This window comes from Talpa europaea (assembly GCF_964194135.1).
Source record: "Talpa europaea genome assembly, chromosome: 1".
Classification (NCBI taxonomy): Eukaryota; Metazoa; Chordata; class Mammalia; order Eulipotyphla; family Talpidae; genus Talpa; species Talpa europaea.
The window spans coordinates 5,058,760-5,079,777 of NC_140073.1; the positions used below are offsets into that span (position 1 = coordinate 5,058,760).

Genomic DNA, 21,018 nt, shown 5'->3' on the forward strand with positions numbered 1-21,018 from the left:
GGGGGGTGGGTTCACGGTCTGAGCTCCAGCTCTATCTTGTGACTTCATTAACTTTGTGGTTCAATCACTGACCCCGCCTTGCATTTTCCTATTTAATCTTCGCCACCACCTGCTGAGAAAATGGAGGCACGGAGGAAGCCATTCATTCTTTCATTCAGTCACCTCCAGCGCCTAGAGTCTGACCTGGGTACTGTGAGTTCAGCCAGAGTCAGGTAATTTACCCAATTCCTGTGGGTTTGAGGCTGTGCAGGGGGACCCAACCCTGGGCAACAGCAGTCAGCAGGGCTGGGACAGGTCTCTGCCTGGCGGAGCTCAGGTTTGAAGTGGGAGACAACGAACAAATGGATGAGGCTATTTAAAGATACAGAAGACCAAATGGGGCGCGGGGACGAGATGTGTGATCTGAGGGAGGGGGGGGGCCAGGTAAAGGCGACTGCGGGATCTGAACGCCAGAAGGAGCGGCGGGGGAGGATCGCAGGAGAGCACAAGCGGGGCCTCGGTGCCGGAACCGACATTGTGGAACCTACTCATTAAATGCCCTTTGTGGGTCGGCTGTTATTATTTTAATATCGTGAGCGCTGGCTCCCCAACTTCCCTGCTCTTTGCGCCTGACTCTCCTCACCTGCACAGAGGTCGCGGTGGGCAGCGGACCGCTGCTGTCGAGGCCAGCCCTTGGAGGGCGCCCCAAACAAATTCTGCGCTTCGCGGGGAGGACCCCGCGGCGGGGCAGGGCGGCCACGCGGGGCCAGACCCGCGAACTACATTTCCCAGAATTCCGCCCCGCCGCCATCTTGGCCGTTGGGCGGCGGCCACCTGGGGTCCGGCGCCGCTGCCCGCTGGGCGGCTCTGTTCGCCCTCGACCCCGATCCCCGCCACGAGGGGCGCGGGGCCCGCCCAGCGTGGCGCCCGGCACCGGGGCAGCTCGGGCCCGTCTTCTTCACTCTTCAGCCCCGGGAGCCCGGTCCACGTGTCCGCGCGAAGCCTGCTCGCCCCCGCAGCGGGGAGCCGGAAGACCCGGCGTCGGGGTGCCCCGGCCTCCCCTCGGGACCCCCGCCCTGCGGCTGATGGTCACTGCCCGTCATCCCAAACGCCCCTGTTGCCACTTCAGTGAGGCCAGACCTCGGGTCCCGGCGGGAGCGCACGTCCCGGCCGCGGCGGCCGCGGGCAGAGGCGGCGGGGCGGGCGGGAGCCCCCGACGGCCCCCGACAGCCCGCGCGGGCGGGGGCGGGGCCGCGGCGGGCCTGGCCCTTTAAGGGGGCGTGGCCGGGGGCGGGGCGGCGCGAGACACAGCGAGCGGCTCGGGCGGCGGCGGCGGCTCGGGCGGCGGCCGCGGGGGACAAAGGGCGGGCGGATCGCGGGGAGGGGGCGGGGCGCGGCCAGCAGGCCCGGGGGCTCCGCATGCTGCAGCTGCCCCCGGGCGCCCCCGCCGCCGCCCTCGCCGCTGCGCCGCGCGGAGCCGACCCCACGCGCTAACCCGAGCCCCGGCCGGAGCCGGCCGGCGGGCGGCCCGGAGGCGGCGGCGCAGGGAGGGGCCCCGCGGGCGCACGTGGCCCCGGCGGCCGCCATGGCGGACAGCGGCCCCGCGGGGGGCGCGGCGTTGGCGGCCCCGGCCCCCGGGCCCGGCGGCGGCGGCCCAGGGCCCCGCGTCTACTTTCAGAGCCCGCCCGGGGCGGCGGGGGAGGGCCCGGGCGGCGCGGACGACGAGGGCCCCGTGCGGCGCCAGGGGAAGGTCACGGTCAAGTACGACCGCAAGGAGCTGCGGAAGCGCCTCAACCTGGAGGAGTGGATCCTGGAGCAGCTCACGCGCCTCTACGACTGCCAGGTGTGTTCCCCGCTTCGCGCCGGCGCCCTAGAATTCGTCCCAAGTTGGGCCGCCTGGAGCCCCACCTTGCGCCGCCTGTCACCCGAAGTCGACGGGAGCCCCGCTTGCGCGCGCTGCCCTCCCGGGCTCCCCGCCCCCAGCGTGTGCTCTTTCTTGTCTCGCCGAAGTCACTGTCTGCCGCGCTGCCTCCTTCACGCCACTCCCCGCGGCCAGCTCGGGGTCTCTGGCGGCCTGGAGGGACTGCCCTGCCGTGGACCGGCAGCCAGCCCGGCCGACCGCGGGAGGAGGTCTAAGCTGCCTTTCCAGGACCCGCTGGCTTGGCCGGTTGAAAGGCCTGAGCATGCTTGGTAGGGGGCTTAGAGGGTCCAGCGGTTCTGCTGGCCTGGCCCGAGTGCGCCATCACCCTGGCGTGGGAGCTGTCTAGCCCGCTCTTTGGGTTCTGGTTCTCCACCCCATGACTCCTTCCTTGCTCAAATAGTGACTCAGGCCCCGGGGGGCAGGGTGGAGGAGTGGGTTTGCCCTGTGCTGCCTACCCTGGAATGCAGCTGGCTTCGGACTGGAGAGACGCTTCCCGGGAAGGCCGGGAGGTGGGCATCCCCTCCCTCAGCAAAGCATGGGCTCTTTGTTTCCCTTTTACCAGGCCTGGGTTCTTCCCACTGACCCCTCACCCTTGGCTTCCTCCTCATTCTGGGGAAGCTGTGACAGGTGTTTGGGGGAGGGGAAGGGGCTGTGAGGAGCTGGGACAGCTGGCTCCACCTGTGCTGATTGAGATGGGGGGCCTGGAATTGGGGAAGACATCTGCAGGGGCCCCAGCCCTAGCTGTCTAGCCCTGTCTGGCACCCCGGGTGCTCACTGGCAGAGACGGGAAGCTTCCCTGCATCGGGCAGTTTGCCTTGGCACGGACCTGATCTGTTTTCTTTCTCAGAGCAGCTGCCACTGTCTGCTGGGCAGAGAGGGCTGGTGGCTCTTTCTGCAGCAGGGCAGGGCCTTAGCTGGAGAGCTCCTCACACCCTCTCAACTCGGGTCCTTCTCTTTCTCTTCCCCCCACATCCTCCCCAGGAAGAGGAGATCCCGGAGCTGGAGATAGATGTGGATGAGCTCCTGGACATGGAGAGTGACGATACCCGGGCTGCCAGGGTCAAGGTGAGGGGTGGTGGGGGCTGCCAGGAGGCACATCCCCCCTGGGGTAAGCACTGCCCTAGTCATCTAGCACTGTGACCTTGGGCCTCAGCTTCCGCCTCCACTGTGACCTTGGGCCTCAGCTTCCGCCTCTGTTAAATGGGGTTACTGGTGCTTGCCTATCTGCTGTGAGGCCCCAGTCCCTTGGAAGTGTAGATGAACCGTAGTTTCTGTTCCTGAGAACTCACAGTCATTATTTTCCGCCCGCTAGGAGCTGCTGGTTGACTGTTACAAACCCACTGAGGTAAGTGGCTTTCCCAGAGGGTGGGTGAACGCGACTCCCCTTCACCTTGGGGTCTGATCTCCCTAATATCCTCCCTCCCGTGCAGGCCTTCATCTCTGGCCTGTTGGACAAAATCCGGGGCATGCAGAAGCTGAGCACACCCCAGAAGAAGTAAGGGTCCTCGACCCAGGCGAACGGTGGCTCCCAGAGGACAATCGCTGCCCCCCAACCTCGTAGCAACAGCAATACCAGGGAGCCCTGCGGCCAGGCCTGGTGCTGTGAGCAGGGCTCCTCATGCCCCTGGCCCAGGGGCCTCTTTCCCTGCCCCTACAAGTTTTCCATTTTTGGGGTTTTTTATTGTTATTAAACTGATGGGACTTTTTGTGTTTTTATATTGACTCTGCGGCGCGGGCCCTTTAATAAAGCTAGGATATGCCTTTGGTGCAGCTAACAGACTTTGCTGGTCTCTTTTTGGGGGGGCCACACTGCTTCACAACTGCTGCCAGCTCAGCTTCTCCCCAGGTGACCGCAGGCCTTCCTAAGGGCCACGTAGCCATGGCGATAGCCCAGTGCTGGCTCCCAGACCAGGAGCCTAAGTGGCTGGGGAGCTGGCGGGGGAGGGAGTGCTGCTGGTAGGCAGAAACACTCCTTTCTCCCACTGGTTAACAGCCACCACGCCACCCAGGGCCTGGCCATTGAGACCTCTGCCATTGAGCCTAGACCCCCAAGGCTCTGCAGCCAGGAAGGAGAGGGGTGGGGGGCACTGAGCTATGGTTTCTAAATCTCTTGGGGCCCACAAACAAACACAGGCTCACTCCATGGGTTTTTAAGGTTTTTTTCTTTTTAAACAGTCTGGTCCCTGATGGGGGCCTCTACACTGCCCCTCCCCGGTTTGGCTACAGTTCTGAACGGCGCTCGATTTTGAGCAGCTCCACCTCGAACACCAAAGTTGCACCACCTGCAGGAGAAGTGGGGTCAGAGTGAGAACTGGGGCCACGAGGAGGCGGGATGGGTGCAGGAGGGGGGGGACAGGAAGCATATTACCTGGAATCTTTGGGGGAGCTCCCCGCTCGCCATACCCTGTTGGAGATGCACAAAGAAACAGTGAGCGGTGGTCAAAGAGATGTTCTGCAGACATCTAAGCTGCAGCCAGGCCTCTCCCATTTCCACAGCAAAGTCAGAAATGGAGAAGGTGTCATGAGGGGTCGGGGGGCTGCCAAAGGCCTAGCAGAGGGCAGAGGGGGGGCACTAGACCCAAGTGCCCTAGGAGTCCTAGCTGCCTGGTATTGGCCTCTGCCAGACACAGCTAGACTGGGAAGAGCATGTACTATAATGAATGGATGAGGTGGAGACCAATACAGATGAGTCAGCCTGCACTGCCCTGACACATGTCCTCAACTCCCCTATCCCTGCTCCGGAAGGGCCTCTTACCCAGTTCTGATGGGATCACCAGCTTCCGCTTTTCCCCCTCGCACATCCTGCAGGACAACATGTGTTCAGCACATGACAGCACCGAGGCTCCCTGCCACCCAGCCCTGAGGCTTGTCGCCCACAGTTCACCTTCTGGACCCCAGCGACGGCCCCAAGACTCACCCCAGCAGCCCCTGGTCCCAGCCCTTGATGACCTGGCCAGTGCCCAGGGAGAAGACAAAGGGCTGGTTCTGGGGCAGGCTGCTGTCAAACTCCGTCCCATCTTCCAGCTTCCCCTGTGGGATCATGGGAAGGCCAGTGAGGAGGAGGGTCCGCTCTGATACATGTCCCCCATTTTGCTTGCATCAAGCTGTTCCCCCGCCCCTCAACGGCAGCCATAGTCCTAGAAAGGGACAGTCAGGTAGCAGCACAGTACATTGTCATTGCTTGCTGATGTCTATCTGAGAAGTTGTGAAGAGCAAGGTATAGAACCATGAAAACCGGTAAAAGGAGCAGAACTTGCTCAAGGGCATCCACCTTGTGGCAGAGGAACCTGGTTCCCAAGCCCTTTCTGGTCCCCAGAAGCCCCCCCCCCACCTCAAAGCCCCTCCCCTTCACCCACCGTGTAGTGCATGTGCAGGACATCACCCTTTCTCGATTTGATGGGGCAGTGGTCCACCCTCTTCTTGACCCCGATCTGCAATTTTCTTTTGCCCTCTGCCCCCGCAGGCGTAGCCAGGGCGCTCAGGCAGATGGTCAGTACTGTCAGGATCCAGCTCAGCCTCATGTCTCTGCGGGAACAGACCCCGACCCGCCAACCAATGGGGGGGGGGGGCAGAGGTTGCATGTCATGGAACACAGGTAGGTGCCAGGAGGATTCCTCCCCATTGTACCTTGCCTACCCCTGGGGATCCCCTCGTCCCGGGTCACCACCCCCTCCACCGGGCTCCACGGCCACACTTACCAGTCCAGTGAGAAGGGGGCTTGCCCGAGGACCCCAGCAGCGAGGGGAGGGAGTCAGGGGAGGCCACAGCAGCCAGGGCCCCGCCCCTTTGCTCACTCCCAGACCTTCATTCCCTCCCGGTGCCCAGCTCCACTTTTCAGTTCCCACCCGTCCCTTTACGCAAAGTCCAGACCCTATCTGACTGCACAGCAGTTGCCCCGACTGGGCGGCCCCACTCGCGCCACACCCAGTTGCCTCCCGCCCAGCACACCCACACATCTGCGGTCGTTGCAGGGGGCCGGCCCCGAGGCACCCACACATCGCCACTGGGTGGTTCTGGGGAGCCCCGGTCCTCGGGGGGCACTCCCCAGGCCGGTCCTGCGCCTCCGCCCGGGGCGCCGCCCCAGCTCTGAGCCCTCGGGGGTCTCCGGGGCACCCAGACCGGCCCCGCGTCGGGTGGCCGCTTGGCGCGTTCCACCCACACCACCTCCCCCGGGGGAGTTCTCGGCCTCGCGCGCCCCCAGGCCCGCCCACCACGGAGGCCGCCCCCGCGTGGACGCCCCGGGCCATTACCTGGGCCTGCCCCTTCGCTAGGCTCCCTGGCCCCGCCCTTTCGAGGGCGCAGTTCCGCCCCTGGCCCCGGAGCCCCGCCCCCGGCAGGCCTGGACCCCTTCTCCTGAGCGGCAACGCCGCTGCCCTCCGGCTGAAGCCCCGCCCCCGGCGCCTGGGGCCCGGCCCCCTTGGTCGCCAAACCCGAGGCCCCGCCTTCCTCTCGCTGCCGCCCCGCCCCCAGGGGCCAGGCCCCGCCCCCTACCAGCCCTGGCCCCGCCCCCGGCGCGGGAGCCCCGCCTTCCCCAGGCACCAGCTCAGAGGCCCCGCCCCTCTCGGCCCCACGTCCCGCCCCGAGCGCCGGGGCTCCGCCCCGTGCAGCGTGAGAACCCTCCCCCTGCGGCATCCCCAGGCAGCTGCGACCCCAACTCCCAATTTCCTCGCAACCTATCCCTCGATGACACTCGGAACCCCAGTCCGCTCCTGCCCGGCCTGATCCAGCCTGCCCTCTCGCACCCCGGGTCCCCCCAGCCCGGGCTGTGGCCCCCGCTCACCTCCTCGCCGCGCCCCCGGAGTCCACCCCAGTCGCGCCGCCGCCTCTGCGCAGGCGCGTCACCGCGGCTGCCAGGCCGGGCCACGCCGCCCGCCCTCATTGGCCCGCGCGGAACCCGCTGCCACATGCTCGCGCGGCGGCTTCTTCCCCGGCCCCGCCCGGGGACCGCGTGATCGCGTCACTTCCGGCGGAGTGGCCGTTCTCGAGGTTAGGTGAAAGTGACTTCCGAAAGGGCTGAAGGCACTTCCGGGCGGGGTGAAATTAAGGTCAGGCGGGCGCGGGTTCCCAGAGGGGGTCTTGGGGCGCCATTTTACGTCGCCCCCCGTCTCACCCCCCGCGCTCCCCTTTGCACCTGGGCCTCTTCTGCGTCCCCAGTTAGTGGCTGGGGAGAGAGCCTGAGCTCCAGGGTGAGGCTTGGGTTCGAATCCGGTCTCGGCCTCTGACCAGCTGTGTGACCTTGAGCAAGTTCCCTTTTTAGGACGTCCTGCAACACCCACCCCAAAGACCCCTGTAGGATTGCTGCGATGAGCAAGCACCAGGCCAGGCCCACAGCGAACGCCCTCCTTGTCTCTCTCCCCTTCCAGGCCTGCCTCAGCCTGTTTCTTCGGGCGCCGCAGCACCCAGCAATGCCCAGGAAATATCTGTCAATCGAAGTAGTCACTCTGCAGTTGGAAAGCAGCTAAACCTCAGCTGAGTGTTGGGGAGACAGTCGCTGTAAGGTCAAATCCCCAGGTCAATCAGCCTTTCTGAACCTCTTTCCTCTTTTGGAAAGAAAAAAAGAGAGTTTCTGCTGACCTCAGAAGAGCACGCGGGGAGGATGTGCATATGATGTATTTTGCATGTCCCGCGGCTCAGTGGGCCGCGAGGTGGCAGCTGTGGGGCCCCCGATCCTCAACTGTCCTGTTCTCTTTGGGCTGTGACATGATCACTAATGGCATGACTGAGATTTGAAAATAGTAATCACAATCAGGAACTGTCTCTTGTGTTGTAACCCCGCGCTTGCTTGGGACCTGCCAACCCCTCCAACTGAACACGCCAGAGAAAGCCTCACTTAAGGTAGCTGCTTTGGGGTAAACTCTGCCCGATTTTCCTGCCTCAGAAGGACAAAATACTGGTGCTCAAGGTTGGCTTTTGTTCCACCCCCTCACCACTCAGCCCCAGGGACCCTGGTGACTGCGGGCAGAGGTCCAGCTTCCGAGCTAGTGCTGGCCAAAGGTCAGGAGAGTCTCAAGCACAGACGCTGAGGAGGGGTGCCCAAGGTGCAAGGGAGGGGAAGGTGGAGAAATCTATGGTTGGGTCAGGAAGGGCCTGTCTCCCACATCATGCCCACCAGCCACAGACCTTGGGCACTTGCCTCGCAGGGAGATGGGAGTGAGGTGGGACTAGGGCAGGTGTGTCACGTTAGTGTTCAGCTAAGGGAGCAAAAAGCAGCAGACAGTGCTGCCAGGCAGGGTAGAGGGGTGTCCTTTTATATGGAGACAGATGCAAACTGCCCAGAGGCCCAGAGCCCAGAACACAGCAGTCATCTCTTCCCTCCACGCACAGTATGAAAACTCAGAAAGCAAGGGGTGACCGCCAAGGTCATTCAGCAAATCTGGTGCCACCTCAAGCTCATTGACTGCAGCAGGTTGTCTCCTTCCAGGAGGAGGAGCTTGTGAGGAGCGGGGTGGCAGGGACTCACCAAGCCCTGACAGTCATGTATGTGAAGAATACATGGCTTTTGGCTCCATCTGGGACCTGGTGTGGGGCCCGGGGCCTGGTTGCCTCCATCTCCTCGGCTGGGGAGGAGGCGGTGCTGTGTGACGCAGGCATTCACGCCCAAACCAGCCAGCAGGGACAGCAACAGAGTGACACAAGCCGGGACAGCTCCTTCCATCTCTTTATCAGGGTTGGGAGTCAACAGTTCTTGTCCCCGAGCCCAAGATTTTCAGCGGATCAGGCTCTTCTCAGCAAGCAGAGGGGGAGCGGGTGTGAGACGCTCACTCGCACAGGGTGCTTAGGAACTGAGCCAGACCTTTTCCCACGCTGGTACGTGACCCCGCCTGCCGCCTCAGTCTCCTCGACCAGCTGCACCCACCCTGTTGAATGGCAGCCTTGGAGAGGCACAGGGGTGGCAGGAAAGCCCCCTGACAGGCCCAGGTCCTAGAGCAACTTCTGCCCAGGTTGAGGTCTTGGAGCTGGGCTCTTCTCACCAGGCGGCCCTCTTGTCCCCTCTGGGCTATGGCCTGGGAGGCATCTGAGAAGCAGTGTGTCACCTTCGCAGCTTCCGGCACCTGAGTGGGGAGGAGGCGCTGTGTTTGTGCTGGTGCAGCCCAGCCTCAGCTCCTCTAAATCACCTCCTTGTTACCTTCTGTGAACCCCATTCCCTCCTACCCTGCCAGGAAGCCTCTTTGGACTCCCTGTGGCAGGAAGGGTGGTGAGCAGGATAAGGGCGGCCGGGGTTCCTCTGCATCCCCTGGCCGCTCAGAGCTCACAAGTGGGGAAATTTCTACCACAGGGGCATCTGGGAAGGCCCAGAGCATTGCAGATTGGAACACCGTCGCTCTCATTTCGACTCCAGGTGGATGTCATCTCCTCTAGGACACTGCTGACCTCGGAACGATGTCAGGTGCCCCTTCCCACCGTCCTGACAGCCTCTGCTGGCATGTCCTCGGCCTGCTCCCGTGAGACCGTCAGCCTCATTTCCGCCGCTCCCAGTGCCAGCAGACGCTTGGTAAATATTTGTCCAACACGTTCATTCAACAGCTCCCCCTTCCCTGGCGCTCCTCCCACTGGCAGGCTCACCCTGGACCTGCTCCAGGACAGGGCCGAGATGCCTTCCCAAACCAAGGCAGCCCTGACCACTCACCTGCAGGTGTCTGGGTTGAGCTCTAAGCCCCGCCCTTGGCAACGGAGGAAGCTGCGGCGTCGGCAGCGGCATTGGCAGGTCCTGGGGTCAGGGCGCTGGCGGCGCTGGGCGCAGCGTGGGCAGAGGGGCCTGGGGCTGGAGTGGGATGGGTGATGTCAGCTGGGGAGGGTGCTCCGGGGGCAGAGTCCCAGCCCGGAACGGAGCGGGGCTGGGGACGGTGGCGGGGAGTGGAAGCCCTAGGAGGAGAAGCGACATGTCTGGGCCGGGAAGGAAGAGTCTTCCCAGGAGCTGGGGTCAGAGGAGAGCTCTCAGGGAGCAGGGGAGAAGAGAAGAGGGGACATGAGTGGGAAAAGAGAGGAGGGCATCGACGCCGCCTGGCACACTTACACCCCCTGCCCCACCCACGCCCTACATCCTGGGCACTGGGCCTGGGCTCTGACCCACCTCAGCAGAGGCTGAGACTCACCTGTCTGACTTCACAGCACTCTCTTTTTTTTTTGGTCTGAAAAGTAAGAGAGACAGACAGAGACAAGGAGGAGGAAGATCAGGAAAGCCACTCTCCTGCCTCAGATCCCTGCAGGCACCCAGGCTCTACTCTCAGAGACCTGGTCCCCACTGAGGGTGCCACCACGCCCAGCACCCCCAAAGCTTGTTCTCTGGAAGCTCAGAAGTGGGGCCTGGCTGGCACCTGCATTCACATTGGCTGTGTTCTTCCAGGGACATCTCCCCGAGCTGACTGCTTGGGTACCGGATCATGAGAATCTGCTCCGGAAAACAGGGACAGAGACAGTGAGGGAGAGAGGGAACGCTCACCCACCAGATAGGAATTTGGTGACCAGACCCTGGGCCCCCAGATGCCAGCATCCACCCTCCCCTCCACCTGGGCACAGGCCACCTGCCCCCATACCTGCATTCGGACCTGGTGCTGCCCAGTGGGCACGCACTCCAGGCCGTCGTCAGGGCAGCAGCCACCGCAGCGCTGTAAGGTCACACAGCTGGGCACCAGTTGTTTGGCCATGGTGCCCATGAGCTCCACAGTCAGGGGCACCACCACCTCCCGTGGCTGACAGGTGGCACGCGCATACACATCTATCCATGACACCACTGGGGGCAGAGGGGTGAGGTTAACTAGATCCCCTAGCTCTGCACCCAGCGGCCCTCCTGAATGCCCGCAGCCACACTCCACTAGCCCCCCTTCTGCCCTCCCCATCTGTCTTCCACTGCCCGTTCACCCAGAACCCCCTGCCTCAATTTCCTCTCCTGTGAAATGGGCAGAATAGCAGCCTGCCTGTTATAGACAGTGATGATCTTACAGGTGGTAAGACACAAGGAACCAGGGGACACAAGGAGCCAGCAAAGCTAGTACCAAGTTGTTACTGTTACCTTTCTTCTGGTGACCAGGGGTCTCAGGCTGGGAGACAGGGGCCTGTGGGAGAGGAGAGACCTGGACCAAGGTGCACTCTTGAAAGGGCTGGCCCTGTCGCTGCCCCAGGGCTCTGCCCTTGAGATCAGGAGGCTTCACCTCCTCTCTGACATTCTTCCAGCTTGCTGTGTTCTCGGGCCACTCTAGCTTTACCTGTCCTCTCCTGCCCACCTGGGACCTGCCCTGGCCCCAGCTGGCCAGGGGCGCTCTGCCAGTGGTGTGGACTCTCCAAGCCTGAGGGTCCCAGGTCAGTAGGGGGCACAGTGGGCGCTGAACCAGGTCCAGCGGGCACCGAGGAGGCTCCGCCCCCAGCTGCGCCCAGGGGACGGGGTGGGGCGGGGGAGTGGCCCCGGGGCTGGGCTGGCGGGCACCTCCCGGGGGATGCCCGGGCCGGCCGCCCAGACGCCGCTATGGCCAGACCCCCAGATCCCCTCGGCCGAGGCCTCCCCACTTCCGCCAACCTTGAGAGGGCACGGCGGGCGGGCGGGCGGGCTGGCGGGGACGCACGTACCTGGGCGGGGGCCAGCTGCAGGAGCGCGAGCAGCAGCAGGCGGCGGAGCAGGGGGCTCATGGTGCCCGCGGGGGCCGCGCGCCGGGGGCGCCCGCATCGCCCTAGCCTGGGGGTGCGGGGGGCGGCGGCAGCCAGAGCCCCATGGCGCGGGCCCGGGCGCGGCGGGCGGGGGCCGGGCGCGGGGGGCGGCTCCTCCGCGGCCCCCTCCCGAGCCCTGGGCGCAGGCAGCGCAGCGCAGCGCAGCGGCGGCAGCAGCAGCCGGAGGAGGCCGGCGGGCGGGCGGCCGGTGGCGGCGGCGGGCAGCGGCGGCGGCGGGGACGGCGGGGGCGGCGGGGGGCCGGGCCCGGGCTAGCGGGCGGGCGGCTCATGTGACCCAGACACGCGCTCCCCGCCGGGCCGCGGGGCGGGGGCGGGGCGGGGGGGCGAGGCCGCCGGCGGGCCCGCCCCCTCCACACACCCCTCTGCAGCCGCGGCCCGGGAAAGGGACGCGCCGCCCAGGGGGCCGGGCTCCCGGGTCGCCGCCGCCGGAACCCAGGGGCGGGGCGCTGGCCCCGGCGAGGCCCGGGTCCGGGGCGCTGGGTGCGAAAGAGGGGGCCGTACGCGAGCTCGCAGAATCTCTTTATTGCACGGGGTTTAAAGAAAGGCAGGCACCAGGCTGGGAAGCAGGGAGGTGACAGGCAGGCCCCATCCAGGTGAACCGCTCAGGAGCTGTTGCCCGGGGGCACGATCCCAGGGCCTGGGGCAGGCGGGGGTGATGGCTGCGGCCGCTGACTCTGTCTTTGCTCCTGCTTGAGCCGGGCTCTGTTTGCCCTGCAGGAGAGAGCACCCACTGAGCTGGGATGGGGATCCCTGAGGTGGTGCCAGGACAGCGAGGAGGGGGCAGGCTAGGGCAGGGACAGACCTGGCCCGGGCCCGAGTTTCATTGTAGATGGCCGTGATGATCCGGTCCTTTTCATCCATGAAGTTGCGGTGCATCTGCTCCAGCTTCCTGGAAGAAATTACATGGACCCTGGATGCCCCAATACCCTCTGGCCCCTGGAAGTCCCACCCCACCGTAGGATCTCACACCTTCACGTCTGTGGGAACCTCAGCCTAACCCTGCCTGTGCTAGGTTAGAGAGGGTGGTACAGAACGGCCAGGGATTTGTCCAGAGTCCAGTGGTACCTACGTCCCTGGCTGTCCTGCTAAGGTGACAGCAGCTGTGAACATCAGGGTGGACCTCACGGAAGACTTCTAGAAAGGGGTGTAATCTAACACCATGGCTCAACTTGGCAGGCTGCTGGCAGTGGGGACTGGCCTTTGGGTGTCTGTGCTGTAGCACCTCAGCACCTGGCAGCCATGAGAGGGCCTGGGAGACAGCTGACCCCCGAAGGAGGAGGGATGGTCCCTGGTGAGGCCCAGTTATAATGCATTTCCCTCTGGTGCACGATCTTGGTTACTCAGCCTCCCTGGGAGCAAGCGTGAAGCTTACATTTGAATTGTAAAAAACTGAAAATGTCGTTAGCCCTCGGTGCCCAGCTGCTCTTGCCAAGAAAGAAGCGGCTCCAGAGACCTATTTCATGCCATTCTTAGCTTGAGAGACAGAGGGGTGTAGGCCACAGGCGGCGGGGGTGGAGCACTGACCAAAGAGGGCTTCACCCACCCTCCTGCCCATCGGCCCAGAGGCTGCACCTGAAGGCAACATAGTGCAGGCCCATGCCCGCCAGCATGATCAGGAGGCAGTACCCCAGCACTCGCAGGTTACGTTTGTGCTGCTGCTGCCTCAACTCTGGTCCCTGAGGCCTCACACCATGGAACTGGGCCCAGTACCGAGCATTAGGGGGTTCCCAGGAGCTGCTGGGAGGAAGAAGAAGGGACAGTGTGAGGATTAGGCTCCCCAGGATGCTTGGGGCGGAGGAAGCTGGGTGCAGGACTCCTGTACCTGTGTGCTTGGTGGGCAGATCTGGGCTGGGTGGTGGTTCCTGGAGCCCTGGGAGGTGTCGCTGAGTGGAGCTGCTCATCATAGGTGCGGCGGCTCTGCTCGTGGCTGAGCACTTGGTATGCCTCGCTCAGCTCCACAAAGCGGCTGTGCAGGGTCGGGTTCCCAGGGTCCCGGTCAGGGTGCAGCTGGGTGGGGCAGGACTCCCCTCATCTCCCTTTCTATGTTCGTTCCCAGGGCCCATCCCTAGCATGCCCACCCAGCAGTCCTCAAACCATTCCCAGAGGCATTGCCTGGGCTGTGACTGGTTCTCAGGCCTGCCCACCCCTCAGAAGACCAGAGGCAGGCACAGTAGGCACAGACCTCTGTCCTTCCCCTTGGGAGTCCCTCCCCCACCTGCCACTTGGCTCTCACTCTCTGCCCTGATCCAAGTCAGGCAGGCAGGGGGAGAGACCCAAGCCCAGCCCATCAGACAGGACCAGCTCCTACTCCCAACCTTTCCTGGAGAGACATCTACCCTTGGGGCACCACTGCCCCCATGATGCTGAGGAAATGTAGTCTAAGTGAGAGCCGCTCCTGGGAACTTGGAGTGTACCCCATCTGGCTCAGACTTCCCTTCTCCCTTGCCCCCTGGGGCCACCAGTACCTCTTTGGACTTAGAGAAGAAAGCTCGTTTAACTTCTTCAGCACTGGCACCAGGATGCACCCCCAACAGTTCATAGTAGTTACTGGGGCCAGACCTGTAGAGAGAGGCCCTGCAGTGGCTGGGGGTGGGGGGCAGAGGATGCCCCCTCTTTGCCCCTCCAGCTTCCCCAGACGACAATCTTGAATGCAACCAAGTGCTAAGGGCAAATCAGCCCTGCCCCGCCCAGCCCTGTGCTGAGTGTTTCGGGTAAGATCAGGTCTGAACATCTCAAAGTGTGGTACCTCTTGCATCAGAAACACCTGCAAAGCTTGTTTAAAAAACATCCCCGAGGGCCTCCCTGCTGGTGCAGGGGGTTAAGCAGAGCACTATGAAGCTGTCCGCAGCTTCTGCAGCCACAAGTTCGATCCCTGGCCGGGGAGTTACCCACATGGCCCAGCACACCTCTCCTGTCTCATCTGCTGCTCCCCTCAGCAGTGTATTTCAGTCAATCTGCCTGTTCTGTTCCCCACTGTCTCTGGTGAATCCTCTCACCCCCTGCACCTCTGGCCTGTACCCCAGTTCTTGTTTGCATAAATAAATCTTTATTTAAAAAAAATCCCTGAGCCCCACCTCATCTGTATTTTAATCTCCTGCTCTCCTGCCCGCCCCCCCCCACACTAGTGAGCCCCCAGTGAGTTCTGCACAGTGATGCTTCGCAGCCAGCAGAGCCATGGAAAGCACAATGGTTTTGGCTAGGCCTCACATTCTGTCACTGAACAAGCTGAATGACCTTGGGGGGCGTCCCTTAATCTCCTATCCTTTGTCCCCAGCTTGAAGGTGAGGGCCACCTGGGACGAGCCTGTAAGGCATCTGACAGAACAGAGCGGTCACAACTATCTCAGCACCTAGGGCAGGGCCCAGAGCCAGGCCGGTCCTCCAAGACCCACTGAACGACCGGGCGCCCCCTGCGACCGACTCACCGCTGCCCCGCTGCCGCCGCGAGGAGCCGGGCGGGAGGCTTGCGGGGCCGCAGCCGGCAGAGGCGCTGGGGCAGAAGGGGCAGCATGGCGGCGGGCGGACAGCTGGGGAAAGAAGGCCGCGAAGAGGGGTGCATGGGGCCCGGGACGGGGCCAGGCCCCCGCACTTCCGGGCAGGGGAAGGGGCTCGGCCGCTCCCTCGCGCAGGAAACCCGAGCCGGCGGGCGCGGAGGCCTATCCCCGCCTCTGACCCGCGTACCCCGGCCCTTCTCCACCCAGCTCTCGGTGTCGGGACAACCTGCCCCGGCCGACGAGAGACCCCGCTCCCAGCCCAAGGAACTTGGGGGGCAGCAGAAGGAGGAGCCACAGCCAAGCCCCGCCCCCGCTGCACTCACGGACTCGGCAGCCGCCGCCATTTCCTGAGACGCTCCTGGCCCCGCCCCGCGCTCTCATTGGCTCAGCGTACAAGCCACGCCCGCCCCGTGGGCGGGGCTGGCGACAGCGCTAGTCCCGCCCCCTAGCGCCCATTGGCCCGCGACGCCTCGAGCCCGCCCGCCCGCCACACAAACCCGCAGACTCGCAGCGCCGCGCCCGCTGCCCCCGGGAAAGTGGGCGCCTCCGAGCCTGACCCCCCAGAGAGGCTTTCGGCCAGTCCTCCGCCGCTCCGTGCACGTCTCGCGAGGCAGTTCCACCCCACAGTCTGCCCCGCCCCTCACCAGAGCCTGGCAAGAGGGCCAGCCCTAATGCCAGCTTGCAAAGGGGGAAACCGAGGCGAGGCTTTCCCCTCCCAGGTCACTTGTCCTGCCTCACCCATCCAGGGCTGCCCCAGCGGCCCCTTCTGTCTCATGGAAACTGCAGATGCCAAAGAAATCCAAGAATAAAAAGTCCTTTATTGTCTTCCAAACTGGTGATCAGGCTGGGGACCCTGGGGTGACTCAGGTGCACTTCCCTGGCCCAGGTTATAGAGGAAGATGGCGCCTTTGGCCGAGGGGCAGAGCTCAGCCCACATTTCGGTCTCCTGCAGCCTTTGCACTTTCTGTAAGGAGACAATGACACCCAGCCCTCTGGTCCCCTGCAGGAGCTGGGCCCAGTGTCACTGAGCCTCAGAGCCCTCTTCATTGCACTGTCCCTGGGGAGACACGTTAAAGGGGATGAACAGGTATCTGGCTCTCCCTTGAGGGAGGCCTTGTGGTCCCAGATCTGGAAAGCTCTGAGAGGTCTGGAGCCCCAGGGTGGACATACATCACCAGATCTCTGCAAGCCTAGCCCCTCCTCCTTCCCCAAGCAAGACATGCCTTGCCAACTCGCACCTGTGTTTCCACAAAGATAATCTCTGTGGACTCGTGGGCTTCAGGTCCCCCACTCATATAATGCTTCCTCACCTGCTCAGAAGTCAGGCTGCACCTGGACAAGGACATGAGCATGGCCTGGTGAGTGCACAGCCCCTGGATAGTCCCTGTGCAGCTCGTGCTGCCTCAGGCATACTCCTGAACCACCCAGAACCCAGGACCCCATCCCCCGGAGCTCACTCACCGGACGTAGAACTCAGCACTGGCTCGGCCAGCACTGGTTTCATTGCGGGCGATGCCCAGTAGTAGTGGCTGGCTCAGGGTGAGCAGCGGCAAGTTCACCTAGGGCAGGGGTCCCACCTGTCAGTGCCCACTGCCCACCACCCTGCCCCCTCAGTGGAGAAGTCCTTTACCCTTGCACAGCCTTTACAGTTAGTAGTTGAAGTGCCCAGCATCACAGACGGTCAGATCTTGGGCATGTTCATTTGACAGATGGGAAGTGGAGACACTGAATAATGTGCCCAGGCTCGTGCAAGGGAGTGAACTGTTGCCAGTACTCCCATTTACTCCTCTTTTCAACAAATCCGGGGAGTAGGCAAGACACTTACCATTCCCAGTGTAAAAAGGGCTAGGAAATTGAGGACTAGAATCCCACTCCAGCATGCTTAGCTGCAAAGCCAAGCCCTTATCTCAACGCCAGATGCCTGCAGACCTTCCCGCCAGCCCAGACTTGTGGCATTCTAGCATATTCTACACCCTCCCTCCTTGTCCAACCCTGTCTGGGATACCCACACTCACCTCATCACAGATCTCCTGAAGGACACTGGAGAAGAGCTCATGCACCACCAGCTCCCCAGGGAGGTCTTTGTGCAGAGGGCTGTCACCAGGGCACAGGGCCTGTGAGAGGTCAGGCTCAGCCCCTGCCCACCTCTTCCCACCCTGCCCTTCTTCATACTCACCGACCCTGAGGGCCTAGCTGGACAGAGAGGAAGTCTTGGGGATCCCCTGACCCAAGCCCTCCTTTTCCAGAGGGACAACAGCTAGGTCCTCTGCCCACCCACCCCACTGCCTGGCTTTCCACAGAGCAGAACCAAGATTCAGTGGGGAGAGAGAGGGTCTGAGCTGTTTGGGTCATACCTTTCCATCCAGCCTGGCATCTCACCTGAGGCTCAGGGTGTCCGCCGGGCACATCCACCAGCCCAGGTGCCTCAGCCACCTGCTGAGAGCGGCGCAGGAAGATAAGGAAGTCATCAGCGGTGACCAGTGCTGCACCCACCCCCAGTGGGTCTGCCAGGTAGGCTTGCTTGTCACCCCAGTCGGCAGCACCCTGCTGTCGCAGCCAGGCAGCTGAGCTGGCCCAGTTGGTGCCCAGGAAGTCTCGGTAGGAAGTGAGGCCCAGGCGCAGGAGAAGCTGTGGCCCTGGTGAGCCCGTGGGTGTCAGAATGGCCGAGTGCAGGCGGAACTTGGGGGCATCAAAGAGCCAGGGCTGGGCCTGGAGGCGGCTCTCCCAGAGGGCAGCGATGGCCTTGTCCCCTCCCGGCAGTGGGCGACGGTCGTAGGCTGGGCTCAGCTCTGCCCGAACCCGCTCCTCGGGCAGCCCGCCCTGGGGGCACTGCAGCAGCAGGGACACCTCAGGGTCCATTTTCTGAAGCGGGCAGCTCTGGGGAAAGACACAGCCAGGCGCCTCGCACCCGGCGGCTGGCCGCTCTGCCGCCGACCTCCCGAGGGCCCCAGCCCTCCCGCGCCCTGCTGGGAGCCGCTGGGCGGCAAAGTCCTACCCGTCAAGGGCCGCGAGCTCCCTGGGCAGCCACGCCTCCCGCAGCCAGGCCTCCCGGGCCTCCGGCGTCGCCGCCCCCAGAGGTCCCAGGGCCCGTCACTCCCTCCCGTCGGCGTCTCCCCAGCCCAGGCCCCGCCTCCGAGCGCGGCCGCCCCGGGTGCGCCCCGGGCCCCGACGCCTCTGCCGCCGGCGGCGCTCCCGGCCCGCAGGCCCCGCCCCCGGAGCGGAAGTGCCCCCCTTCTTCCGCGGCCGGGCCTCGGCGGGTCCCGGCGCCGGCTCGCGGGGGCGCACGGCCGCCGCGCGCGCTGCTCCTGCCCGTCGGGCCCCCGGGCCCGGCCCGCACGGTGCGACGTTGGGCAAGTCTTGTCTGCTGGGCCTCAGTTTCCCTCCCTGCGCCACGGAGTTGGGGGCGGGAAGCGAGGAGTGGGTCGAGCACCCCTCTGAGAGCGCTGACGGCCCCCAGGTTCCGTGGCGGGCGGGCGAGGACGTGGGCGGGTCCTTCAGCCGCGGCCCCGGCGGGACGTGGCCATGAGCTCCGGGGACACGAGGCCGGGAGCGGCGGGGGCCGGGCGAAGAAGCGCGCACAGGCCCCGCGAACAGGTGCGCCCCGGCCCCCCACCTGGCCCCGCTGCGGGGAGGGGGGCGGAGGCGCCTCTGCGCCCTGGCTTTCCACAGAGGCTGCCGGGTGAGCGTGGGGCTGATGGGTCCCGCCATCCCCAGAGGGCACAGGGACCTCTCCCCGCCTCTCCCTCTTCGGGGTCACTCAGCGCTCAGGGAGGGCAGCCGGGCAGCATCACCACCGCCACCAGGGGCCGCCTCTGGGCTCTTGCAGGACCAAGATGTGCATCTGTCCAAGGCTCTGTCCTATGCCCTGCGGCACGGGGCCCTGAAGCTGGGGCTCCCCATGGGGGCCGGTAAGTGAGTGCCTTGTAGGCTGGGGGAGGAGTGGCCCCAGCCCAGAGGGCAGTGTGAGCCTGTCTGTGACCCTCCCCGTAGCGCCCACCTCTGCCCCAGGGGGACAGCATGGAGGGCACATCCTGCCCACGTACAGGGACGCCCAAGACCACAGATGGTTGCCCTGAGCCCAGTACTATGTGGGGCCCGCGGGGACAGGACCCTCTGTTATACCCCCCCAGCCAGGTGACCCAGTGAGCACTTGCGGGCAGGGCTGGGCCGAGGGAGGCAGGGTGCTGGGGCAACTGATACTGAGTGTCCACTCTGGGCCGTGACTTTATCATCATGACCTTCCATGATGCAGAGCCCTTACCCCTGTGAGTTGAGGAAAGTGAGGCTGAGGAGGGGAGACTCAAAGGTGGCCCACATGCCCAGGCTCTGCTCTGGTTGCCTGTGGCTCTCCTGTTAACTCTGGCCCAGAGTTTAGCTCCTGGGCACCCCACCTCCCCGCAGACGGCTTCGTGCCCCTGGGCGCGCTCCTGCAGCTGCCCCAGTTCCACCGATTCTCAGCTGAAGATGTGCAGCGCGTGGTGGACACCAATGGGAAGCAGCGATTCACCCTGCGGCAGGGGGACCCCGGCACCGGCCCCCTCATCCGCGCCAATCAGGGCCACTCTCTGCAGGTGGGGCTAAGGGACAAGTGGGAGACCCAGGGGACCCCTGCTCTCGAGGAGACCTCACTGCTGCCTTTTCCCCCAACTCACCCCAGGTCCCTGAGTTGGAGCTGACGCCCCTGGAGACCCCACAGGCCTTGCCCCAAAAGCTCGTCCACGGCACATTTCGGCAGCACTGGCCATCCATCCTGCGCAAGGGCCTGTCCTGCCAGGGACGGATGCACATCCACCTGGCCCCGGGACTGCCAGGGGATCCCGGTGTCATCAGTGGTCAGTGCCCCCCACCTAGCTACTCCCACCCACTCTGTCCTCCCAGGACCACCTCTGAGGGTCATTGCCACCCCATGCCCTTTATGCACCCCCCCCCCCAGCCCAGGCCCCCAGTCTGCCCAGGTTTGATGGCTGCAACCCTGGGTACCACAGGCCCTAGGTCCAGCTATCTCCACAGGCATGCGGCCAAACTGCGAGGTGGCCGTGTTCATCAACGGGCCCCTGGCCCTGGCAGGTAGGTCTGGACACAGCAGGGATGGCCCTAGGCTTTCGGGGAGGGCTTGAGTCACGTCCCCGACTCTGCCTGCAGATGGAATCTCCTTCTTCCGCTCTGCCAATGGGGTGATCCTGACTCCTGGAAATGCTGATGGCTTCCTGCTTCCCAAGTACTTCAAGGAAGCCCTGCAGCTGCGCCCTACCCGTGAGAACCCCCGCCCCACCCTGTTCTCTGTGCCTGAGCCCTGTGTCCTCCATCGTCCCCTTTCCAAGTCCCCAGTCCCAGGCTGGCTTATGTCTCTCTTTCTCTCTCTCTCTCTTTTTTTAAAGATTTATTTATACATACAAGAGCTGGGGTGTAGGCCAGAGGTGTGGGGGGTGAGAGGATCCACCAGAGACAGAGTGGGGAACAGAACAGGCAGATAAACCGAAGTACACTGCTGAGGGGAGCAGCGGGTGAGACGGGAGAGGTCTGCTGTGCCATGTGGGTAGCTCCCTGGCTGTCTGGGGATAGAACTCGTTCTGCAGAGGCTGCAGGTAGTTTCATAGGTTGCGTCTTAACCCCTTGCGCCAGCAGGGAGGCCCAGGTCTCCCTTTCTCTAACCCACTCTTGTGTCTATCGCAGGAAAGCCCCTCTGCTTGGCTGGTGATGAAGAGACAGAACGTCAGAGCGGCCCCCAGCACAGTTCCAGAGGAAGAAGGGTAGTCCAGCAATAAAATATATTTTTAAAAAAAGAAAAAGAAATGTAAAAAGTTGAAAAAAAGAAATCCAGTTTGATTTCTTGTCATTCTCTATCTACAGCTGATCTTGTGCTTGGGACCGCAGTTAGGTCAGGCTGTTGGTGCTGGCCACTGGGGCGAGGGAGGTGGGGCTCTGTATGAGTCCAGGACTCACGCCCTGGCCTGCAGGATGGCAG

At 63.9% G+C, this 21,018-nt stretch overlaps 7 protein-coding genes across 10 annotated transcripts; 2 read left to right on the top strand and 5 right to left on the bottom strand.

Annotated features, from left to right (window-relative positions):
• Positions 1-1,564: 1,564 nt before the first annotated feature.
• On the top strand, positions 1,565-3,399 carry PPP1R14B (protein phosphatase 1 regulatory inhibitor subunit 14B; the record flags this gene model as incomplete). Its single annotated transcript, XM_084249438.1, has 4 exons — positions 1,565-1,822; positions 2,882-2,965; positions 3,213-3,245; positions 3,331-3,399. 4 exons carry the CDS (start codon positions 1,565-1,567, stop codon positions 3,397-3,399), a joined length of 444 nt encoding a protein of 147 aa, XP_084105564.1.
• A 646-nt stretch (positions 3,400-4,045) lies between these two features.
• Positions 4,046-6,729, bottom strand: FKBP2 (FKBP prolyl isomerase 2). Of its 2 annotated transcripts, none has more exons than XM_084243072.1 (6): positions 6,681-6,729; positions 5,257-5,425; positions 4,818-4,930; positions 4,656-4,702; positions 4,269-4,304; positions 4,046-4,182 (listed from the first exon to the last, which is right to left on the bottom strand). In XM_084243072.1, exons 2-6 carry the CDS (start codon positions 5,419-5,421, stop codon positions 4,121-4,123), a joined length of 423 nt encoding a protein of 140 aa, XP_084099198.1. In that variant the 5' UTR covers positions 5,422-5,425; positions 6,681-6,729; the 3' UTR covers positions 4,046-4,120. The 2 variants fall into 2 exon arrangements, with proteins under 2 accessions (XP_084099198.1, XP_084099199.1); XM_084243073.1 differs by lacking the exon at positions 6,681-6,729 and adding an exon at positions 5,599-5,700.
• On the bottom strand, positions 5,735-6,532 carry LOC311177221 (uncharacterized protein; the record flags this gene model as incomplete). Its single annotated transcript, XM_084243061.1, has 1 exon — positions 5,735-6,532. The coding sequence occupies one exon, from the start codon at positions 6,530-6,532 to the stop codon at positions 5,735-5,737; it is 798 nt and encodes a 265-aa protein (XP_084099187.1).
• A 1,830-nt stretch (positions 6,730-8,559) lies between the features above and the next one.
• VEGFB (vascular endothelial growth factor B) lies at positions 8,560-11,737 on the bottom strand. Of its 3 annotated transcripts, none has more exons than XM_084229334.1 (7): positions 11,462-11,737; positions 10,911-10,953; positions 10,447-10,631; positions 10,216-10,289; positions 9,994-10,029; positions 9,528-9,662; positions 8,560-8,952 (listed from the first exon to the last, which is right to left on the bottom strand). In XM_084229334.1, exons 1-7 carry the CDS (start codon positions 11,519-11,521, stop codon positions 8,931-8,933), a joined length of 555 nt encoding a protein of 184 aa, XP_084085460.1. In that variant the 5' UTR covers positions 11,522-11,737; the 3' UTR covers positions 8,560-8,930. The 3 variants fall into 3 exon arrangements, with proteins under 3 accessions (XP_084085460.1, XP_084085459.1, XP_084085458.1); XM_084229333.1 differs by having other exon boundaries at positions 10,435-10,631; XM_084229332.1 differs by having other exon boundaries at positions 9,528-9,763; positions 10,435-10,631.
• Positions 11,738-12,098: 361 nt separating this feature from the next.
• On the bottom strand, positions 12,099-15,085 carry DNAJC4 (DnaJ heat shock protein family (Hsp40) member C4). The gene is made up of 6 exons (XM_084244601.1): positions 14,985-15,085; positions 14,026-14,119; positions 13,383-13,567; positions 13,133-13,297; positions 12,363-12,449; positions 12,099-12,271 (listed from the first exon to the last, which is right to left on the bottom strand). The coding sequence occupies exons 1-6, from the start codon at positions 15,068-15,070 to the stop codon at positions 12,163-12,165; spliced, it is 726 nt and encodes a 241-aa protein (XP_084100727.1). The 5' UTR covers positions 15,071-15,085; the 3' UTR covers positions 12,099-12,162.
• A 626-nt stretch (positions 15,086-15,711) lies between these two features.
• On the bottom strand, positions 15,712-18,240 carry NUDT22 (nudix hydrolase 22). Its single transcript, XM_084232178.1, has 6 exons — positions 18,049-18,240; positions 17,433-17,930; positions 17,069-17,167; positions 16,515-16,612; positions 16,364-16,385; positions 15,712-16,017 (listed from the first exon to the last, which is right to left on the bottom strand). Exons 2-6 carry the CDS (start codon positions 17,910-17,912, stop codon positions 15,871-15,873), a joined length of 846 nt encoding a protein of 281 aa, XP_084088304.1. The 5' UTR covers positions 17,913-17,930; positions 18,049-18,240; the 3' UTR covers positions 15,712-15,870.
• Positions 18,241-18,931: 691 nt separating this feature from the next.
• TRPT1 (tRNA phosphotransferase 1) lies at positions 18,932-20,818 on the top strand (the record flags this gene model as incomplete). The annotated part of the gene is made up of 6 exons (XM_084230772.1): positions 18,932-18,961; positions 19,455-19,624; positions 19,711-19,873; positions 20,052-20,120; positions 20,196-20,306; positions 20,727-20,818. The coding sequence occupies exons 1-6, from the start codon at positions 18,952-18,954 to the stop codon at positions 20,816-20,818; spliced, it is 615 nt and encodes a 204-aa protein (XP_084086898.1). The 5' UTR covers positions 18,932-18,951.
• Positions 20,819-21,018: the final 200 nt, after the last annotated feature.